The sequence below is a fragment of the Polypterus senegalus genome, chromosome 4 (genome assembly GCF_016835505.1).
Source record: "Polypterus senegalus isolate Bchr_013 chromosome 4, ASM1683550v1, whole genome shotgun sequence".
Taxonomy (NCBI): domain Eukaryota; kingdom Metazoa; phylum Chordata; class Cladistia; order Polypteriformes; family Polypteridae; genus Polypterus; species Polypterus senegalus.
In genome coordinates this window covers 252,337,439-252,359,962 of record NC_053157.1, presented here as the reverse complement: position 1 = coordinate 252,359,962, position 22,524 = coordinate 252,337,439, and the positions used below count along the sequence as shown (strand labels likewise).

Here is a 22,524-nt window from a genome sequence, read left to right as displayed (position 1 = left end):
CCTTATATTTAGTCTTAAATTCTTACATATGCATAACAGTTGGTTTACACCCAAATGATTTATATAAAATAAAAGTCAGTTATATTATATTCTGGTTCTTCTTATACCTTTGAGTTGCACCATCACCCTTGACATTTCAGTGCAGATAACAATTTTCCATTCTCTTTGCTTAAAGTAAATCTGCTGATGTCTTAGGCATCTTTCATTACATTTTGTAAATCATATTAACCTTTCTTCTGGTAAATTCTTTATTTACTTGACCATCTTAGTATTTTTAAACCAAATCTTATATTTCAGTTTACATATTGTTGTTCACTTGACCTTTATTTGGTTTCCCACATTTATTAACTCTATGCTATTTCTTTAAGATAAATGCTAAGTCACTGTAAAATTATTCATCCATAGAATTCATATGTGGCTCTGAGTTTACCTTATATCTACGATCTGTTTGCCACTTTCAGTGTTTTCTCCACTATTCTTATGTACATATTAGCTACTTTAACCTGGAGTCCTTTACCTCATTCAGAAGTTAATTATTCATTTTTTATGGTTGAGGAACCAATAGAAACATCATTGGTCATTTTTGGGACAAGCTTTATTCCAATATGACTTTGTGTGTGTCTCTGAAAACTTCTTCTGGAAGAGTACATTTAGAACACATTTTGAACAGGTGTACTGCTTCTCTCCAATGTGGATCCTTCTGTGGCACCTAAGTGTGCTTGGACGTGAGAATCGTTTGCCACATTCTGGTCAGTATTAGGGTTTTCCCTCCAGAGTGAATTCTCATGTGATCTTTAAGAGTCGTGCTGTCTGAGGAAAGCTTGCCACAGTCAGAACAGCTTTCTTTCTTTTCCAGAATGAATTATTTTATGTTTGTGAAGACAACTGTTATATGAAAATCACATTCCATATTCATTACAACTGTAAAGCTTCTCTCCGGTATGACTTCTCCTATGATTATAAAGAGAATTAAGGTGTGAGAATTGTTTGCCACATTCCAAGCAATGGTGAGGTTTCTCTCCGGTGTGAAGTCTCATTTGACTCAGTAGGGTACTTTGCTGTGAAAACTGCGTATCACATTCAGGACAACAATAAGGCTTCTCTGCAGTATGAGTTCTGATGTGGCACTGAAATGTGTATAAATCTAAGAATCGTTTACTCATTCTGATCAGGAAAAAGATTTTATTCCGGTATGGATTTTGGCCTGTCTATAAGACATTTCTGGCTTGCACAACATTTGCCACATTTAAAACATACATACTGCATTTTCTCTTCCATGTAAGTTTGTGTGTGTACTCGAAAACAGCTATTTTTGAAAAACCTTTTTCCACATTGAGAACATCAATATGGATTCTTTCCAGCATGAATTTCTGTGTGCCTTTGAAAACTGAGTTTGTTAGAATATTGTTTGCCACATTCTGGACAACAATAAGGTTTTTCTCCTGTGTGGATTCTTCTGTGCCTCTGAAGATGACTACTACTGGAGAACGACTTACCACATTCTGGACAGCAATGAGGTTTTTCTCCAATGTGGATGCTAAAGTGAGTCTGAAGATGGCTTTTCCTTGAGAACGACTTACCACACTCTGAACAGCAATGAGGTTTTTCTCCTGTGTGGATTCTTCTGTGACTCTGAAGATAGCTTATTTGTGAGAACGACTTACCACACTCTGAACAGCAATGAGGTTTTTCTCCTGTGTGGATTCTTCTGTGACTCTGAAGATGGCTTATTTGTGAGAACGACTTACCACATTCTGGACAGCAATGAGGTTTTTCTCCTGTGTGGATTCTTCTGTGATTCTGAAGATAGCTTATTTGTGAGAATGACTTACCACATTCTGAACAGCAATGAGGTTTTTCTCCTGTGTGGATTCTTCTGTGCCTCTGAAGATAGGGTTTACATGAGAACAACTTACCACATTCTGGACAGCAATGAGGTTTTTCTCCAGTGTGGATTATTCTGTGGTTCTCAAGACGGCATCTCATTGAGAATCGTTTACCACATTCTTTACAGCAATGGGGTTTCTGCTCTACATAGTGATTTTTTTTGTGTTTGTTAAAAGTCTGAATGTTTGAGAAATGCTTGCCACATTCATGAAAACAATATGATTTTTTTCCTGTGTGAATCTTCATACCTTTCTTTTTGTATTGAAGAGTGGGCTGACCAAATGAGGGTGGAGAGAAGCTGCCATTCTTCTGCAATTCTGAAATAACACAAACATTTTAAATATAATTATTATTTTTTTTTCTGACACCAAGGCAACTTACAACATTTGAGACAGAACTGTTTACATTTCTCGTTTTTCAACAGGAGGACAGGCAGGTCACGTGACTTGCTTGTGGTCACATGGTGTCAATAGCTGAATTTGAACCTTCAACTTCGGGGTTTGATGTCCAAACTCCAAACCACTACCCACCTTTTAAAATAAAGGAAACAGTACAAGTAAAGTGGTGGCACACTGGTTGACGTTCCTTCCTTACAATGAGGTGCCATTTATGGTCTGGCCACTCCATGTGTGGTCTTTACATGTTCTGCTGCTGTCTGTTCAATTTCTCTACCTTTCTCTAACCTTGTAAAGTCAGGCATGATCTGATCAACCAATCACAAATCAAAATCAGCCAATTTTCATGTCAAATGGCAAATTAGCTGATCTTAACATCTGATTTTGAATAATAAAAAGCATGCAAGACAACATTCCAACATTACCAAAATACAGAAACACGTCCTAGTAAGTTTAACAATTTTATTGCCATCCTACAAGAGATAACAAATTTACGGTTTATAATACTTCTGCATAAAGAAGTCAATCATGTAGGATTCTCTGCTAAAACTTTCAACAATACAAACCTTAGGCAGCATCTGAGAAGTCAACACAAAAGGGACTGTTGTGAAGAACGAGCTGTTCAAAGGCTGAGGCGACCAGCAAGTTTATTCTAGCTCAGTCTCCTACTCTCACTCAGCCTCCAATAATGGCAACACTTAGAAAACTCAACCTTATAATACTGACAGCAAGAACACCAAAGACTTACTGTGACCGCATAAACAGAGGAAGTCGTAAGGCTGGACAACGTGCCATGTTCAGTTCTGGAAGATGGCAACTTCTAGATCATTTAGATCTACAATTCTGTCTGCCAGTGAGTGTTTGTTGACTGATTTATTTGTTTAATTAATTAACCAGTCATTAGATATTTTGACTAAAATCACTTACATTAGCCTTCCAGTGAATGTGTAGGTAGATGGGAGGAAAGGGGTGCAGAGTATAACCAAGCTGGAACATAAACATAAATCATTATCAAGTGGACGTCGATTAGTTAGAAATTGTAATCAGCTTCTTATTGGCTTGTTGGGTAGAATGGTGCGAGCCTAGTTTTTAGACCTAACAAAATAATAATAATAATAATAATAATAATAATAATAATTATGCATAATAAGCATTGAGTATGAATAGTCACAGTTATGAATTCTGTAGCAGATATTATTATCATAATAAATTTTCTCCCAAAATTGAACAATGGCACAAGGACATGTATTTCACAGATATTTGCAAATCTCAAACACATAAACTGCTTAGTGCCGGTGTCTCGACCACACAGATGCACTCAGAGTGACAGATGACAGCCGAGAGATCCAAAGAAACTCCACACCAACAGAACTGCAGAATGCATGAAGAAATTGTCAATAAAGATAAAAACGATATTTCAGTCAGCAGCATCAGAGGTGAATCTTTATCTCTGTGAACCTCATACCACAAGAGATGCTGGGCCACTGGCTTTCTGGAGGACCAATAAAAGTCGTCGTCCTACCTGTGATCTCCTTATATGATTGGGGACAGCGAGGAGGACCAGACTGTCCTCAGAACATGCAGAGATGTTTATATTCTTAGATAAGAACCTGAAGCGTTCACCAAGACTGTCTCGTTTTCTTCTTGTTGGAGTCGACAGCTACAAATATCTAATTGAACATTTTACTTGATTAGAAATGTGGAGTATGATTAAGACATGCATTTTATTTTGTTCATCTTGTTTTAGTTCCATTATGTGTGCATTATGGGTAAATATTCTTTGTGTATGCTGTATGCAGTAGCACTTTATTATGGAATGTGAAGCTTATGCATGGCTAAAAATACATTTATCATTTCGAAAGAAAAAAGGTATTATAATTATTCTTGATATCAGCAGATTTTAATGGAATGGAATGGGTCATCAATATCAACTCTAAAGACTCCGATCAGAGCCTTCCTACACAATAATGTGTCTGAATTTATATTTTCTCTTCTTCATTGTAATGTACAGTGCATCCGGAAAGTATTCACAGCACATCACTTTTTCCACATTTTGTTATGTTACAGCCTTATTCCAAAATGGATTAAATTATTTTTTTTCCTCAGAATTCTACACACAACACCCCATAATGCAACGTGAAAAAAGTTTACTTGAGGTTTTTGCAAATTTATTAAAAATAAAAAAACTGAGAAAGCACATGTACATAAGTATTCACAGCCTTTGCCATGAAGCTCAAAATTGAGCTCAGGTGCATCCTGTTTCCCCTGATCATCCTTGAGATGTTTAATTGGAGTCCACCTGTGGTCAATTCAGTTGATTGGACATGATGTGGAAAGGCACACACCTGTCTATAGAAGGTCCCACAGTTAACAGTTCATGTCAGAGCACAAACCAAGCATGAAGTCAAAGGAATTGTCTGTAGACCTCCGTGACAGGATTGTCACGAGGCACAAATCTGGGGAAGGTTACAGAAAAAGTTCTGCTGCTTTGAAGGTCTCAATGAGCACAGTGGTCTCCATCATCCGTAAGTGGAAGAAGTTTGAAACTACCAGGACTCTTCCTAGAGCTGGTTGGCCATCTAAACTGAGTGATTGGGGTAGAAGGGCCTTAGTCAGGGAGGTGACCAAGAACCCGATGGTCACTCTGTCAGAGCTCCAGAAGTCCTCTGTGGAGAGAGGAGAACCTTCCAGAAGGACAACCATCTCTGCAGCAATCCACCAATCAGACCTGTATGGTAGAGTGAACAGACAGAAGCCACTCCTTAGTAAAAGGCACATGGCAGCCCGCCTGGAGTTTGACAAAAGGCACCTGAAGGACTCTCAGACCATGAGAAACAAAACTCTCTGGTCTTATGAGACAAAGATTGAACTCTTTGGTGTGAATGCCAGGCGTCACGTTTGGAGGAAACCAGGCACCGCTCATCACCAGGCCAATACCATCCCTACAGTGAAGTATGGTGGTGGCAGCATCATGCTGTGGGGATGTTTTTCAGGGGCAGGAACTGGAAGACTCGTCAGAATAAAGGGAAAGATGACTGCAGCAATGTACAGAGACATCCTGGATGAAAACCTGCTTCAGAGCGCCCGTGACCTCAGACTGGGGAGACAGTTCATCTTTCAGCAGAACAACGACCCTAAGCACACAGCCAAGATATCAAAGGAGTGGCTTCAGGACAACTCTGTGAATGTCCTTGAGTGGCCCAGCCAGAGCCCAGACTTGAATCCGATTGAACATCTCTGGAGAGATTTTAAAAAGGCTGTGCACCGACGCTTCCCATCCAACCTGATGGAGCTTGAGAGGTGCTGCAAAAAGGAATGGGCAAAACTGGCCAAGGACAGGTGTGCCAAGCTTGTGGCATCATATTCAAAAAGACTTGAGGCTGGAATTGCTGCCAAAGGTGCATCGACAAAGTATTGAGCAAAGGCTGTGAATACTTAAGTACATGTGATTTATCACTTTTTTTATTTTTAATAAATTTGCAAAAACCTCAAGTAAACTTTTTTCATGTTGTCATTATGGGGTGTTATGTGTAGAATTCTGAGGAAAAAAATGAATTTAATTAATTTTGGAATAAGGCTGTAACATAACAAAACGTGGAAAAAGTGATGCGCTGTGAATGCTTTCCGGATGCACTGTATGTGATGATATTTACATCCTCTAGAACCTAATCTGGTCTAAAAATAAACATACAAATATATCTGCTTGAGTTAGGGGGGCACAGTATTTAGCACAGCTGCTTTATTGCTCAGGTGTCCTGGGGTCAAATCCTGCCCACATTTGTTCTACATAGGGGATCTGAATGGTGTTTCTGGTCATTCTGGTTCTTCTCCTCATCCCCAAAAACATGCAGGTGAAGTGGAGTGGTGACTCCAAATTGACCCAATGTGACTGTGGGAGACGGAAGGGCCCAAGATCATCTCCAAAGTGAAGATTTCACACCACTGCCAACTTGTCCAGGCCATGCTGCCCCAGCAAGATCAGGCTGAGAGCAGAACACGATAGTGAAAGAAGACCCTGAGACCCCCTGAATGTCATCATGTCTTGTACAGGTAGCTCTTGTCACTGTTAACGTCAAAGTGCACGAGATTACCATTAGACAAGGCACATATTAGGTGAGCACTGGCTTGAGCAAATTCACTATGATTTAGAGCACAGGGGTGAGGATTTTATTCTTACTTATTTCTTTCTTTCTGTGGACTTTTCTACTTTAATTGCCACACAATTTAAGAAATATACATGTCTTTAACAAAATATGACTTTTGATATTCTCATTGAACGTAATGTGCTGTTGGCCTAACATAAGTCACAACTTCAGTCAAAGCTTCATGATGTTCAAGTCATGCGCTCAACACTTTAGATTTTTCCGTATTCACCCAAGTTTTTCTAATATATCATTTATCAGGTAACCTATTGTTGGTTATCATGTACCCGAGCAGGTGGTCTTTATCCAAGTTCAATTAACTGTGTTTTGAACTCTCATTTCAATCTTCTAGAAACATCAAAGCACCCACCATTAGAATTTATAAAAGCTCTCTTTCTTTTATATTTAATCACATTACTCACTTATTCCAACACTCCCAGGTGACTCTTCTCCTTCTCTCCCATTTCCCTCGGTGATGTTCTCTTCAGACTCTGATAACTCTGATTTCAGCTCTACATAATTCTGCTGTGTAGCTAGTCGTCCCGTATTAGTGAACCAGGACTGTAAACTGGATGGAGATTCTTCACAGGCATCTTTCTTGAAAATATTCTCAGTTTCATGCTTTTGAATATCAAGGTCAATGGAGAAATCATTCGGATCCTCAGGTTTAATGGCAGCAGTCACCTCCTTGCATTCCTCCTCCTTAAAAACTGAAATTCTTTTGTTGTGATCCTCCAGCTTCACACACATATCCTCTGGTGTGAGCCGCTCACAGTCCTCTTCTTTAATGTCCACCGCTCTTTCATCCATGCCATCTTCTTTGGCAGAGGCCATGCTCTGTGGGAAACTCTTCTCTCTCTTTAAGTGTCTGTCCTTCTCTTCTCAGATTCACGTCTCACATGGACAACCCTGAGCTGTAAGCCATTAGACACCCCTGCGAAAAGCCCTGTGAAAATAAAAGTGTAGAAATAACTTCATAAAGTCAGTAAAAATAATCAGCACACTCCAGGGTCACAGTGTCCTCCATGAGGTTTGGGTCAAAGACATTTGTCTTGATTTCCTCCTCTGCCTCACAGTTTATCAAAGTGCACTGCAGACCTTCATTAAAGGGGATTTGCATACATTTCAGTGCCACCATGTAGATATGACAACACTTTATCTACACGGCACCATCATGTTTGGACACAGCAATGGCAGGTCTATTAAAGCCGTCATATTTAGGGCTTTGTTGGATATCCTCGCTGGACTTAAGTTTAACATTCATATTAGAGGATGGCTGCTAATTTTAGAATCCTGCCTGCATTTGACATGAAAAAAGCATACGAGAGCTGGAATAATGAAGATTTAATTTTTGACATGGGTTACTGAGCTTAGAATCAAAAAACACGCACTTGGGGTTGGACTGTCGCTTACAGGGACAGCATTGAGATGTCAATTTGAGCAGAAGACCTGAACAAAGAAGAAGGTGCGACTATTCTGATAGAAAGGCTTGATGTTGTGTTTGTATAGGAGATAAAAATCTTTATCTATGAGGATATTCAGATTATGACAAAGTTAAAAGGGTGAGTGCAGTTTCTTTGGTGGATTATATCATTGATTTGAAACAGATTCCACATCAAATCATCACACTTTTGGATCTCATCATCATAGATTTTAACAAAAAAAAAATTTCTTGAGATGTTCATGACATTATAAGGTAGCGTTAGTGAAAAACTGGCCAATTTTAAAATATTTTTTTTGCTATTTAAATTTTAAGATAATCACTCACTGAGGTGGACTGGCGCCCTGCCCGGGGTTTGTTCCCTGCTTTGTGCCCTGTGTTGGCTGGGATTGGCTAAAGCAGACCCCTGTGTCCCTGTAGTTAGGATATAGCGGGTTGGATAAAGGATGGATGGATAATCACTCATGTTACGTAAAGAGAGCAAATGTTGGGAGCAGGCTCTGATTACAGTGAGCTGTCACACCCACTACATGGCGAGCCCCCCAGATTGAGGTTCGAGTGCAGCCAAGCAGCAGGTGACACCTCAGCACCACACTGAACAGTTGGAGGTTTGTTGCGGTGGTTGGAGTGCCAGTCCTGCCACCAACACCCAAGTTTTCACTGCAAGTTGGAGGACCTGCTTGCTGATTAACGTCATAAAACATTCAGTAAAACGTCCTTATAAAAGGTAGGGACACTTTTAGGTTTGTCATGAATGCCGTGATCACTTCGAATGTGTGATTGGAGTTTGTAAGTGTCAGTGGAGCGATATGTACACAGCAAGAAATCTACACGGAGAATCTTCAAACCACTGCCAGAGAACCTTCTAGAGTCATGAAAAGAGATGCGACTGGACAACTCAAGTCAAAAACAGGGCTGACTACATTTGTTGGCAGCCAAAACAGACCTGATGTAACGTTTGATGTCTTCATCTCTGCATCTATCACAAAGTGCCAACAACCCATTAAACCAAGCAGGTCACTCAAAATGAATAAACTGAGAAAAGACTTTCTCCAAGAAAACAATTCTTAATAGGAAGTAACGTCAATTGGGATGTAAAGAATCGGTTCACTTTAAAGTGCCTGCCATTTGGATTAACGCTTCTTCACATATTCCTCATAACTGCCTTGCTTCTCAAACACGCTTTACTTAAAGAAAATAAATTTCAAAAGGCTCTTCTACTTCAAAGTCATGTGGCTGCGTAAACTACTCTCATTTTAAAATAACTTCTTTACATACATTTGGCATAATATAAAGAAACAAGACCATTTTAAACAAGGAGGACAGACAGTTGAGCCCCAGCCCATAATAATTGAGTCATGGCTCTGCTGAGCTCTGCAGCTTTCACATTTTGTATTTTGATGGCTTCTTGTGGTCCGACACAAACAGCCCGATTGGCTTGAGTCCTGTTCTTCACTTAACACGGCCATATCTAGGAAGCTAAAGTATCAAAGTGTACAGAAATACGGAAAGTACTTGTAAAGGTTAAAAGACATTAAATAAAACAATTTTCTTCTTCTTCTTTCAGCTGCCCCCGTTAGGAGTTACCACAGCGGATCTTCTTATTCCATATCTTCCTGTCCTCGTCATCTTGTTCCGTTACACCCGTCACCTGCATGTCCTCTCTCACCACATCCATAAAACTTCTCTTAGGCCTTCCTCCTCTCCTCTTCCCTGGCAGCTCTATCCTTAGCATCCTTCTCCCAATATACCCATCATCTCTCCTCTGCATATGTCCAAACCAACGCAATCTCGCCTCTGACTTTGTCTCTCAATCGTCCCACCTGAGCTGACCCTCAAATGTCCGTATTTCTAATCCTGTCCATCCCTGTCACACCCAGTGCAAATCTTAGCATTTTTAACTCTGCCACCTCCAGCTCTGTCTCCTGCTTTCTGGTCAGTGCCATCGTCTCCAGCCCATATAACATAGCTGGTCTCACTACCGTCCTGTAGACCTTCCCTTTCACTCTTGCTGATATCCATCTGTCACAAATCACTCTTGACACTCTTCTTCACCCATTCCACCCTGCCTGCACTCTCTTCTTCACTTCTCTTCCACAATCCCCATTACTCTGTACTGTTGATCCAAAGTATTTAAACTCATCCACCTTCATCAACTTTACTCCATGCATCCTCACCATTCCACTGACCTCCCTCTCATTTACACACATGTATTTTATCTTGTTCCTACTGACCTTCATTCCTCTCCTCTCTAGAGCAGACCTCCACTTGTCCAGGGTCTCCTCAACCTGCTCCCTACTATCGCTACAGATCACAATGTCATCAGCAAACATCATAGTCCACGGGGACTCCTGTCTAATTCCGTCTGTCAACCTGTCCATCACCTTTGCAAATAAGAAAGGGCTCAGAGCCGAAACCTGATGTAATCCCACCTCCACATTGAATTGCATCCGTTGCTCCTACCAGAGACCTCACCACTGTCAGACTTCCCGCAATCATATCCTGTAACACTCTTATATACTTCTCTGCCACTCCCGACTTCCTCATACAATACCATAATTCCTCTCAAGGCACCCTGTCATATGCTTTCTCCAGGTCCACAAAGACGCAATGCAACTCCTTCTGGCTTACTCTAAACTTCTCCATCAACATCCTCAGAGCAAACATTGCATCTGGGTGCTCTTTCCTGGCATGAAACCATCCTGCTGCTCATTAATCATCACCTCACTTCTTAACTGAGCTTCCACTACTCTTTCCCAAAACTTCATGCAGTGGCCCATCAATTGTATACCCCTGTAGTTACTACAGTTCTGCGCATCCCCCTTATTCTTAAATATCGGTACCAGTACACTTCTTCTTCACTCCTCAGGCAACCTCTCACTTTCCAAGATTCCATTAAAATTCTGGTTAAAAACTCCACTGTCATTTCTCCTAAACACCTCTATGCTTTCATAGGTATGTCATCTGGACCAATGGACTTTCCAATTTTCATCCTGTCTATAGCTGTTCTTACTTCCTCTTTGTTAATCCATTGCACTTCCTGATTCACTATCTCCACATCATCCAAACTCTTCTCTCTCATTCTCTTCATTCATCAGCCTCTCAAAGTACTTTTTCCATCTGCTCAACACACTCTCCTCGCTTGTGAATATGTTTTCATCTTTATCACCCTAACCTGCTGCACATCTTTCCCAGCTTGGTCCCTCTGTGTAGCCCACTGGTTCTTATCTCTCTCCTTAGTGTCCAACCTCTCAAACAATTCATCATACGCCTTTCCTTTAGCCTTCACCACCTCTCTCTTCACCTTGTGCCTTATCTCATTGTACTCTTGTCTACTTTCTGCATCTCTCTGACTATCCCACTTCTTTTTTGCCATCCTCTTCCTCTGTATAATCTCCTGTATTTCCTCATTCCACCACAAGGTTTCCTTTTCCTCCTTCCTCTTTCCAGATGTTATGCCAAGCACCCTTCTTGCTGTTACCCTTACTACATCTGCTGTAGTTTCCCAGCTGTCTGGTGACTCTTCACTACCACTCAGTGCCTGTCTCACCTCCTCCCTAAACTCAACCTTGCAGTGTTCATTTTTTTTCAACTTCCACCATTTGATCCTTAGCTCTGCCCTCACTCTCTTCCGATGCTTGATCTCCAAAGTCATCGTACAGACCACCATCCTTTGTTGCTTAACTACACTTTCCCCTGCCATCACTTTACAGTCTTCAATCTCCTATAGATTGACTCTTCTGCATAGGATGTCATCTACCTGTGTGCATCTTCCTCCACCCTTATACGTAATCCTATGTTCCTCCCTTTTCTTAAAATATGTGTTCAACACAGCCATGTCCATCCTTTTGGCAAAACCCACTATCCTCTGACTTTCTTCATTAAATAAAACAATACCGTTTCAAATATCAGAAAACTGTATTCGTAATGCGATGCCAGCTGTAGATTTGACTGTATCCCTCCAGCAGCACTAGCTTGTGTAATGTTTGTAGTTTTTATTTTCCATTAAACAAATCAATGTCTCCCTGTTACAGTGAAATCACACGAGCATATTTCCTGATAAGAAAATACCAAAAAATGAAGGTCACGGTATGAGACAAACTGCTGAAAATGAAACCTGAACGCACCCTGTAAAGTTACATCACTCGACCCCACTTTAACAAAGTTTGCCGATGACGGCTTTAGAGGAAAAAGGAAAAAACACAAAGAACACGCAGAACTCGAGAAAAAATGAATGACGGGGCCATGCGGGAGTTAGCGGCTGAACAAGCGCGTGCCCGAAGGACAGTACAGTTCGGGGCATGCGCGAAATTAAAAGGCGGAACGGCGCAGAAAAGTGCACAAGCGCGAAGAGAGCAGAAGCAATCCCGAGGTAACGCCCCTCCGCCAAGTCAGATGTAGCATTACATGTCACGGGACACCGACCGGAAAATACATTAATGTACCACTAGCAACAAAGTGCGCGACCCCCGTCATCCACATTAAACTCGTGAAGGTGCGATTTGCTGTGCCCCCCAACCCCCACGTAGCGCTTAATCCCCAACACTTAAAAGCGAACCTCGTGGCCTCAGGCACCTCCTCAAATTTAGCACTTAGCATGTCGCGATCTTCCTCACTGCTAGCATTCCCACCAGCACGCAATCCCACGTTCGACTTTGTCTCACCTTCCGCACATTTGCCTGACCTTGTGGCCGTGAAGAAGTCTGAGCATGAGGGTCTCATAAGAGCAAACAGAGAGGAACTACAGCAAGCGATAGATACAGCAGCTACTACTTCATTAACGACACACCCACAACAACACGACACGCCCACAACGTCTTTCACGGGACACCCACTGCGAGGATGAACTGCCCGCTTATTTTAAGGCAGCGTCACTGAAGCGACGGCCGCTGTAAGAATGACAGGAATTGATGTTACCTGGGACAAGCAGAAATGTCTTTTATTCTCAGACTTATTCTATCTAAGCATTTTAAATTAAAGTAACTAGTTTCTAAGCACCTTGCCAAAAAAAGTTAGTGTTTCTATGGGAAGCCAAATTAACATTTAGAGATATCTTAAAATATATTTTATGAAATAATAGATGTCTTAAAATACATCTATTTTAAGATATCTAAAAAATAATTTTATGATATCTCAAACAATCCAGCGTCTCTTCTACCGACGTTGTCATTACAACAGCATATGCGCACGACAGTCCTCATTAAACGTTTTTACTACTCAGTGATTCCCAGATCTGTAGCTGATTTGTGTTATTGATTTCCAAAAAGCAATGTGAGTAAAAGCGAGCTCTGCGTAACTAATCACAACTGTCTTTAAAACAGAATCAGCGCCATCAACAGTGTCTTTTGCAATTTAGGGAAAGCCTCGGGATTTCTGCGTTAATGAGACAAAAATGTTGAAAAGAAACTTTGCGAATTCATCCAGAGGTGAACGTAAAGATCACTCAAGTACTGACAAGAAGGAGCAGCTGGATAAGCACATCTGGAGCCAAACTTTCAAAAAACCACCTGACTTTGTCAGCGACATCCTTTCCTTGTGAATGTATCTTTTCAAAGGGGGGTAAATAAGTAATCTTGTGAAGTGCAGCACAACAAAGTGAAAGATTGATGGAAATACAATTATTGCAAGGCTAAGCTTTTGTCGTTTCTGTTTTCTTAAACCATCTTCAGTCCCATAATCCCCCGCAGTCACTGACACGTTTAACGTTCTCTGCTCCTCACCTGTCGTGTTACCCAAAGCATCAACAAGGAGTTTCATTCAAGGCTTTACCGTCCGTCCTGTCACACACATAAAATAAGACACACATATCCTCTACATACGTGTTCAATAATAATAAAATAATATTAATAATAATAATAATAATAATAATAATAATAATAATAATAATAATAATAGTAAACTGGCAGGAATGAGATAAAGCTCAAGGTGGTAATATTTATGAGAAGAGCCCTCATGGCATCAGGGTGAGGAGGTGCCTTGTCTCCCGTTACGTGAGCTCGTCTGCCGCCCTCACTTACATTAGCACGCGTTACAGGGGAGGGATGGTTAATGCAATGGAGAATACCGACAATGAACACCTCCAGAAGTGGAATAAATCGACTGTACACTGAAGCAATACAATTCCAAACATAAAAATACAAAGGAGAACATTTCTGATAAACGATGAGTTTTGTTAATTATAAACAATGTACCATAACTATTATGTATGTTTTTACTCTTTTATTTAATCTCAGCAAACATTACATATCTACATGGGACATGAATATGGATAATATGTTTATAAGAAGAATTGGCACACGCCCCTAATTATATTATGTATGTAAAGATTTTCACTGTAAAACGTAATAAGCTTCATATTTGAGTGTTTGGAGACCCTGGTGTCGTACTGAATTTGTATTGTATAGACAAACTGTCCAGCATGTCTAAATGTGTCTTTTCGTTGCTGATCGCTATACGGCACTTCCATCTTTTGACAATTCGCTTTAAACAGTTTCAGCCAATCAGCGCCTTCCAAACACGCAGCCGGACAGCGTGAGCCTTCATTGTCGGCGCGCGGCCTCTTCGTTTCATTGTCTTATATCGAGTTGTTAGACGATTTACTTTTAAGTGCTGTTTGAGCGGCCGTTTATTAAAGGCGTCACTAAACTTTTCGCCACGAGGGCCTCTTTGGGTACTTCAGCACTTTTCAGCGGACCGTACTAAAGTAAAAGATAAATAACTAGATGTATGAGTTTTATTGAAAGTAGAAATTTTTATAAACTACTTACAGAGTATGTGAGATTAAATTATCGTATATTTACATCAGCGACATCACAGTCAAACGGAATTCGAAACAATCGAATTTCCGTGGCATTGGCGTCCAAATCAGCAAATCGCTTCTGAAATTGTTGTTTAAGATCTGAAATAACTAAATTTGCAAACGAGAAAGGAAATTGCGCTTCACCCATTTTTTGCAATTCTGCACAGTGTGGCATATCAGCAAAGTTACAATCTTTCACCAGGCCTTCCAGAAGTATCAACTTTGCTCTGAATGCCTTGATATGAGTTAATAAATCACTAATTAAGTTATTTTCACCCTGCAGCTTTAAATTCAAATTGTTCATGTGGTTCACCAAATCTGCAGAAAATTCCAATTTCCAAAGCCCCTTGGTATCTGATAAAAGTGGTTCATAATAGTTTTTCTCTGTAAGAAATATATCAGTTTCATTCCTGAAATGAAGACCCTTTCCACAGCTAAGCCATTGGACTGCAGTTTCAAATGTCAAGTCAACACTTGGAATCACAATCCTCAAGAAAAGACCGAAACTGGCGATGATGAAGTGCATGAGAGCGAATGAAGTTTACCATCAAAATAGCAGGTTTGAAGACACAGCTCATATCAACGTATTGTCCACAGAGTGATTGTTGGCGGATAACACAGTGAAGAAACATTGGGTTTGATATTCCTGCATCCACACACCCTTTTGTGATTTGTCCAACCAATTCCACCTTCATACCAGACATGTTTTGTCCTCCATCAGCTGTTACACTCTGCAGACGATTCCAGTCCAAATTATATTCTGTTCATGTTTTTTGAATCTCTTTGAAGATCTCCTCTCCTGTTGTAGTACCGTGCATGCTGTGAAGTGACACTAATTCCTGTGTGACATTAAGTTCATAGTCAATGCCATGAAATAATACTACGAGTTGCAAGGTCTTATAGACATCAGTTGATTCATCCAGCGAGAGAGAATCCCGACTTAAACATTGGGCTTTGCCTACAACTTGCTCGATATGCAATTTTCCATATTTTCGACCCGAAGAGCAACAGGATTTAGTGCAGGACTTATCATTTTATAAAGATCAAGTTTTTCTGGGCATAACTCAGCCACAGCTTCCATCACATATTCTTTGATGATATTGCCATCGGTGAATGGTAAAAGCACATGGAGAGAAGAAGAATTTCAGTGAATGTGAAATGGAAGTCCTACTCAGTGAAGTGTAGGCAAGAAAAAACACACCATTAGGTGGCTTAAGCAGTGGTATGAGTGACAAAAGGAATTGATAGAGTGGCACAGCATGGCAGAGGCACACAAAAGTTCAATTTCAGAAAGTCCCACAGTGCACAAAATAAACAAAAGAAGTGGTCAGATATCAAAGTCGATGTGAAAAGGCGAGTCTGAAAAAGAAGGTCTATGTTGAGATTAAAGTCGAAATGTCAACTTTAATCTTGCCATTTCCATGTTAATGTCTTAGTTGATTTTGTCATTAAAGTAGAAAGTTGTAACCTTCATCTTAAAATCAATGTTTAATTCCCTAGTTCCCATCGTAACTAAAGTAGCACATTAAATGCTTCGTATTCTAAGTGTTCCCTGACCCGGTCATTAATCACTACGTGCTTCTTAAACAGGCTCTCTTACACCGACAGGAGTGCGCAGGAAGTGATTGCCACACAGAATACATTACAGTCATAATATTACAGCTCTCTGAACATTTCAGAATACTAAGGTGAATACTTGATATCATTTTCTTGATGAAATGCATTACAGCAGGTGTTAAACATGTGGGGGGCACGGTGGAGCAGCAGGTAGAAATAAACTGGCGTTCTGACCAAGGATTGTTCCTGCCATGCACATGATGTTTGCTGGGACGCATGCGACCCAAGATGGAATAATTTATCACAGCAGTGCGGTGTCTGTCTAACCTACCAACCCCCAATTCCTGTCCTTTCATTTTCTTTCTCCATTAAACAATTGACACACAATGAGCTCTGTAATAAATGTTAAACCATCTGTAAGCTTAGATCTTTGATTCTTAAAAACTTTTAAGGAACATTGAACAATCTTCGTTATACATGTTTAATGATTCCATCCATCCATCCACTGATCCATCCATCTAGCTGTGCCAGTCCCAGCAAGCACAGAGTGCTCGGCAGTAACAATCCCTGGGCATGGTGCCAGCCCTTCACAGGGTGAACACGAGTGCAGACAGACACTAATATAATGTCAATTTATCATCTCCAAATCCCCTCACATGCAAGCCTTTGGAAGGAAATCAAAGCATGAGGAGGAAACCCTCCAGAAAAACAGAAACTCCAGGCTGGTGACACCTGGGATGTGACCCCTTTACTTTGAGTCAGCAGCTCTTCTGCCATGCCACTGTGCCCCAACATGTTTAATTATTAACAGCACACATTATTTAAATGAAGTTAACAATTTATCTGTAAAATTTAATATATATAATTTAATGCATTTCACCATAAAATTATATCAAGTATACATCTTAGTATTCTCACATCACACGGCTCCATGAGGACAGTTCTTGGAAATTTCAATTCACTTACAAGCCAGTTGTCATCATCATGGCACAAGAAGTCAGTATGATCTGTAAATCTCTTTTCTTCTGATTCTTCCAATTGTGATGTTTTCTAACAGCACTAATACAGCCCTGGTAGTTCACCATTATATTATTGCTGAATGATTACAATCAAGTGAATTAAATTTGTGAATGACATGCATTTAATTTTGGTATATTTGTTAATGTCCACATCATTGATGTGAATCCAAAAAAGAAAGGGAAACGACACAGAAACAGTAGCACTGCTGTGACGCCGGGTGCCGACCGTTTGAAAAACTGAGCAGAATCGTGCGTACGAAAGGTGTGATGCTGCCTTTAAAATCTGTGTGGCTTTACACCAAGTTTAGCTTTTATACATCTCGAAATGAGTGTGGAAATGGGCATACGCAACATTCTTGTTTGTACCCACCATTTATACAAGAGGCCCTTGGACCTTTGTCTTCTTACAGGGACACAATAAATCAAATCCAGTTTTAATCAAAGCAAATTTTACAAAAGGTGAAAAGGTCCCTAGTATCGTATACAGTCATCTTTATGTCATGTTGTTACTTTAGTAAAGATGGTAGTGTTGTGCTGAGTAGGTAATGGTGGATGTCAAGCTGTCTCCAATGTTGTTACAAATGTCAAATGGTCAAAGACAAGTCAACTTTTCAACTCATAACAAGGGTCATATTTTAGAGTTAGTTTGCTGTTCTACTATCACACCTCACAATCTTATTCCTGTTGAATTACTCATCTCAGATTACAAAATGATCACATTTGCTGTTAGCGTACCTCTCAGTAAATTAAAGGTTCAGCGTGTAAATTCATTTCGTAATGTCAAGCATGTAAACCCAGAGACCCTTATAGATTTATTGCAATCCCAGCCTGTTTCTCATTACGTCATTGGGATGTAAAGAATTGGTTCACTTTAAAGTGCCTGCCATTTGGATTAACGCTTCTTCACATATTCTTCATAACTGCATTGCTTCTCAAACTCGCTTTACTTAAAGTAAATAAATTTCAAAAGGCTCTTCTACTTCAAAGGCATGTGGCTACGTAATCTGCTCTCATTTTAAAATAACTTCTTCACATAAATGGTGCACATTTTAAAGTAACAAAAATATTTCCCCAATCGCCCCTAATCTCCAAAGCCCTGCACTCGCAGTAAATGCCGTCTGTCGGTCTGCCCCCCTTATCTGTGAACATTGTGGCCCATTCTCAGCCCCCCATGACTGACCCCCTGCTCACCATTTTAAACAATGAGGACAGACAGTTGAGCTCCAGCCCATAATAGTCGAGTCGCGGCTCTGCAGCTTTCACATTTTGTATTTTGATGGCTTCATGTGGTCCGACACAAACAGCCCGATTGGCTTGAGTCCTGATCTTCATTTTAACACGGCCATCTCTAGTAAGTTAAAGTATCAAAGTGTACAGAAATACTGAAAGTAGTTGTGAAAGATAAAAGACATTAAATAAAACAATATCGTCTAAAATATCACAAAACTGTACTCGTAATGCATGCCAGCTGTAGATTTTACTGTATCCCTCCAGCAGCACTAATAGCTTGTGTAATGTTTGCATTTTTTATTTCCCATTAAACAAATCAAAGTCTCCCTGTTACAGTGAAACCACACGAGTATCTTTCCTGATAAGAAAATACAAAAAATGAAATCAAACTGCTGGAAATAAAACCTGAACGCGCCCTGTAAAGTTACATCGTGCGACGCCATTTTAATAAAGTTTGCCGATGACGGCTTTAGAGGAAAAAGAAAAAAAAACACAAAGAACACGCAGAGCTCGAGAAAAATCAGAAATGATCGACGGGGCCGTGCGGGAGCGAGCGGCTGAACAAGCGCGTGCCCGACGGACAGCACAGTTCGGAGCATGCGCAAAATCAAAAGGCGAGGCAGCGCGAAAGAGTGCACGAGCACGAAGAGAGCAGAAGCAATCCCGACCTAACGCGCCTCCGCCAAGTCAGATGTAGCTTTACATTTCACGGGACACCGACTGGAAAATAAATTAACGTAGCACCAGCTAAAAAGTACGTGATCCCCGTCATCCACAATAAACTGGTGAAGGTGCGATTTGCTGTGCCGCCTCCTCCTCCACGTAGCGCTCAATCCCCAACATTTAAATGCGAACCACGCGGCGTCAGGCACCTCCTCAAAGTTAAAGCCGCTCAGCATGTCGCGATCTTCCTCACTGCTGCCATTCCCACCCGTACGCGATCCCCACATTCGACTTTGTCTTACCTTCCGCACATTTGCTTGATCTTGTGGCCGTGAAGAAGTCGGACCGCGAGGGTCTCATAAGGGCAAATTGAGAGGAACTACAGCACACAATAGATACAGTAGCTACTACGTCATTCACGGCACACCCACAACAACACGACACGCCCACAACGTCTTTCACGGGACGCCCACTGCGAGGATGAACTGCCCGCTTATTTTAAGGCAGCATCACTGAAGCGACGGCCGCTGTAAGAATGACAGGAATTGATGTTACCTGGGACAAGCAGAAATGTCTTTTATTCTCAGACTTATTCTATCTAAGCATTTTAAATTAAAGTAACTAGTTTCTAAGCACCTTGCCAAAAAAAGTTAGTGTTTCTATGGGAAGCCAAATTAACATTTAGAGATATCTTAAAATAGATTTTATGAAATAATAGATGTCTTAAAATACATCTACTTTAAGATATCTAAAAAAAAAATTATGATATCTCAAACAATCCAGCGTCTCTTCTACCGACGTTGTCATTACAACAGCATATGCGCACGACAGTCCTCATTAAACGTTTTTACTACTCAGTGATTCCCAGATCTGTAGCTGATTTGTGTTATTGATTTCCAAAAAGCAATGTGAGTAAAAGCGAGCTCTGCGTAACTAATCACAACTGTCTTTAAAACAGAATCAGCGCCATCAACAGTGTCTTTTGCAATTTAGGGAAAGCCTCGGGATTTCTGCGTTAATGAGACAAAAATGTTGAAAAGAAACTTTGCGAATTCATCCAGAGGTGAACGTAAAGATCACTCAAGTACTGACAAGAAGGAGCAGCTGGATAAGCACATCTGGAGCCAAACTTTCAAAAAACCACCTGACTTTGTCAGCGACATCCTTTCCTTGTGAATGTATCTTTTCAAAGGGGGGTAAATAAGTAATCTTGTGAAGTGCAGCACAACAAAGTGAAAGATTGATGGAAATACAATTATTGCAAGGCTAAGCTTTTGTCGTTTCTGTTTTCTTAAACCATCTTCAGTCCCATAATCCCCCGCAGTCACTGACACGTTTAACGTTCTCTGCTCCTCACCTGTCGTGTTACCCAAAGCATCAACAAGGAGTTTCATTCAAGGCTTTACCGTCCGTCCTGTCACACACATAAAATAAGACACACATATCCTCTACATACGTGTTCAATAATAATAAAATAATATTAATAATAATAATAATAATAATAATAATAATAATAATAATAATAATAATAGTAAACTGGCAGGAATGAGATAAAGCTCAAGGTGGTAATATTTATGAGAAGAGCCCTCATGGCATCAGGGTGAGGAGGTGCCTTGTCTCCCGTTACGTGAGCTCGTCTGCCGCCCCTCACTTACATTAGCACGCGTTACAGGGGGAGGGGGATGGTTAATGCAATGGAGAATACCGACAATGAACACCTCCAGAAGTGGAATAAATCGACTGTACACTGAAGCAATACAATTCCAAACATAAAAATACAAAGGAGAACATTTCTGATAAACGATGAGTTTTGTTAATTATAAACAATGTACCATAACTATTATGTATGTTTTTACTCTTTTATTTAATCTCAGCAAACATTACATATCTACATGGGACATGAATATGGATAATATGTTTATAAGAAGAATTGGCACACGCCCCTAATTATATTATGTATGTAAAGATTTTCACTGTAAAACGTAATAAGCTTCATATTTGAGTGTTTGGAGACCCTGGTGTCGTACTGAATTTGTATTGTATAGACAAACTGTCCAGCATGTCTAAATGTGTCTTTTCGTTGCTGATCGCTATACGGCACTTCCATCTTTTGACAATTCGCTTTAAACAGTTTCAGCCAATCAGCGCCTTCCAAACACGCAGCCGGACAGCGTGAGCCTTCATTGTCGGCGGCGCGGCCTCTTCGTTTCATTGTCTTATATCGAGTTGTTAGACGATTTACTTTTAAGTGCTGTTTGAGCGGCCGTTTATTAAAGGCGTCACTAAACTTTTCGCCACGAGGGCCTCTTTGGGTACTTCAGCACTTTTCAGCGGACCGTACTAAAGTAAAAGATAAATAACTAGATGTATGAGTTTTATTGAAAGTAGAAATTTTTATAAACTACTTACAGAGTATGTGAGATTAAATTATCGTATATTTACATCAGCGACATCACAGTCAAACGGAATTCGAAACAATCGAATTTCCGTGGCATTGGCGTCCAAATCAGCAAATCGCTTCTGAAATTGTTGTTTAAGATCTGAAATAACTAAATTTGCAAACGAGAAAGGAAATTGCGCTTCACCCATTTTTTGCAATTCTGCACAGTGTGGCATATCAGCAAAGTTACAATCTTTCACCAGGCCTTCCAGAAGTATCAACTTTGCTCTGAATGCCTTGATATGAGTTAATAAATCACTAATTAAGTTATTTTCACCCTGCAGCTTTAAATTCAAATTGTTCATGTGGTTCACCAAATCTGCAGAAAATTCCAATTTCCAAAGCCCCTTGGTATCTGATAAAAGTGGTTCATAATAGTTTTTCTCTGTAAGAAATATATCAGTTTCATTCCTGAAATGAAGACCCTTTCCACAGCTAAGCCATTGGACTGCAGTTTCAAATGTCAAGTCAACACTTGGAATCACAATCCTCAAGAAAAGACCGAAACTGGCGATGATGAAGTGCATGAGAGCGAATGAAGTTTACCATCAAAATAGCAGGTTTGAAGACACAGCTCATATCAGCGTATTGTCCACAGAGTGATTGTTGGCGGATAACACAGTGAAGAAACATTGGGTTTGATATTCCTGCATCCACACACCCTTTTGTGATTTGTCCAACCAATTCCACCTTCATACCAGACATGTTTTGTCCTCCATCAGCTGTTACACTCTGCAGACGATTCCAGTCCAAATTATATTCTGTTCATGTTTTTTGAATCTCTTTGAAGATCTCCTCTCCTGTTGTAGTACCGTGCATGCTGTGAAGTGACACTAATTCCTGTGTGACATTAAGTTCATAGTCAATGCCATGAAATAATACTACGAGTTGCAAGGTCTTATAGACATCAGTTGATTCATCCAGCGAGAGAGAATCCCGACTTAAACATTG

At 40.3% G+C, this 22,524-nt stretch overlaps 3 protein-coding genes across 6 annotated transcripts in view; all 3 read right to left on the bottom strand.

Moving 5' to 3' along the window:
* LOC120528485 (zinc finger and SCAN domain-containing protein 2-like) overlaps positions 1-22,524 on the bottom strand; it is a 422,905-nt gene that overhangs the window by 355,009 nt on the left and 45,372 nt on the right. The gene's annotated exons all lie outside the window — the stretch shown is intronic.
* The window catches only part of LOC120528477 (zinc finger protein 502-like), a 691,287-nt gene that overhangs the window by 666,190 nt on the left and 2,573 nt on the right, over positions 1-22,524 (bottom strand). The window lies entirely within an intron of this gene.
* On the bottom strand, positions 317-19,513 carry LOC120528476 (gastrula zinc finger protein XlCGF26.1-like). Of its 3 annotated transcripts, none has more exons than XM_039752644.1 (3): positions 19,436-19,513; positions 6,847-7,370; positions 317-2,204 (listed from the first exon to the last, which is right to left on the bottom strand). In XM_039752644.1, exons 2-3 carry the CDS (start codon positions 7,256-7,258, stop codon positions 1,342-1,344), a joined length of 1,275 nt encoding a protein of 424 aa, XP_039608578.1. In that variant the 5' UTR covers positions 7,259-7,370; positions 19,436-19,513; the 3' UTR covers positions 317-1,341. The 3 variants fall into 3 exon arrangements, with proteins under 3 accessions (XP_039608578.1, XP_039608580.1, XP_039608579.1); XM_039752646.1 differs by lacking the exon at positions 19,436-19,513 and adding an exon at positions 17,188-17,239; XM_039752645.1 differs by lacking the exon at positions 19,436-19,513 and adding an exon at positions 12,530-12,590.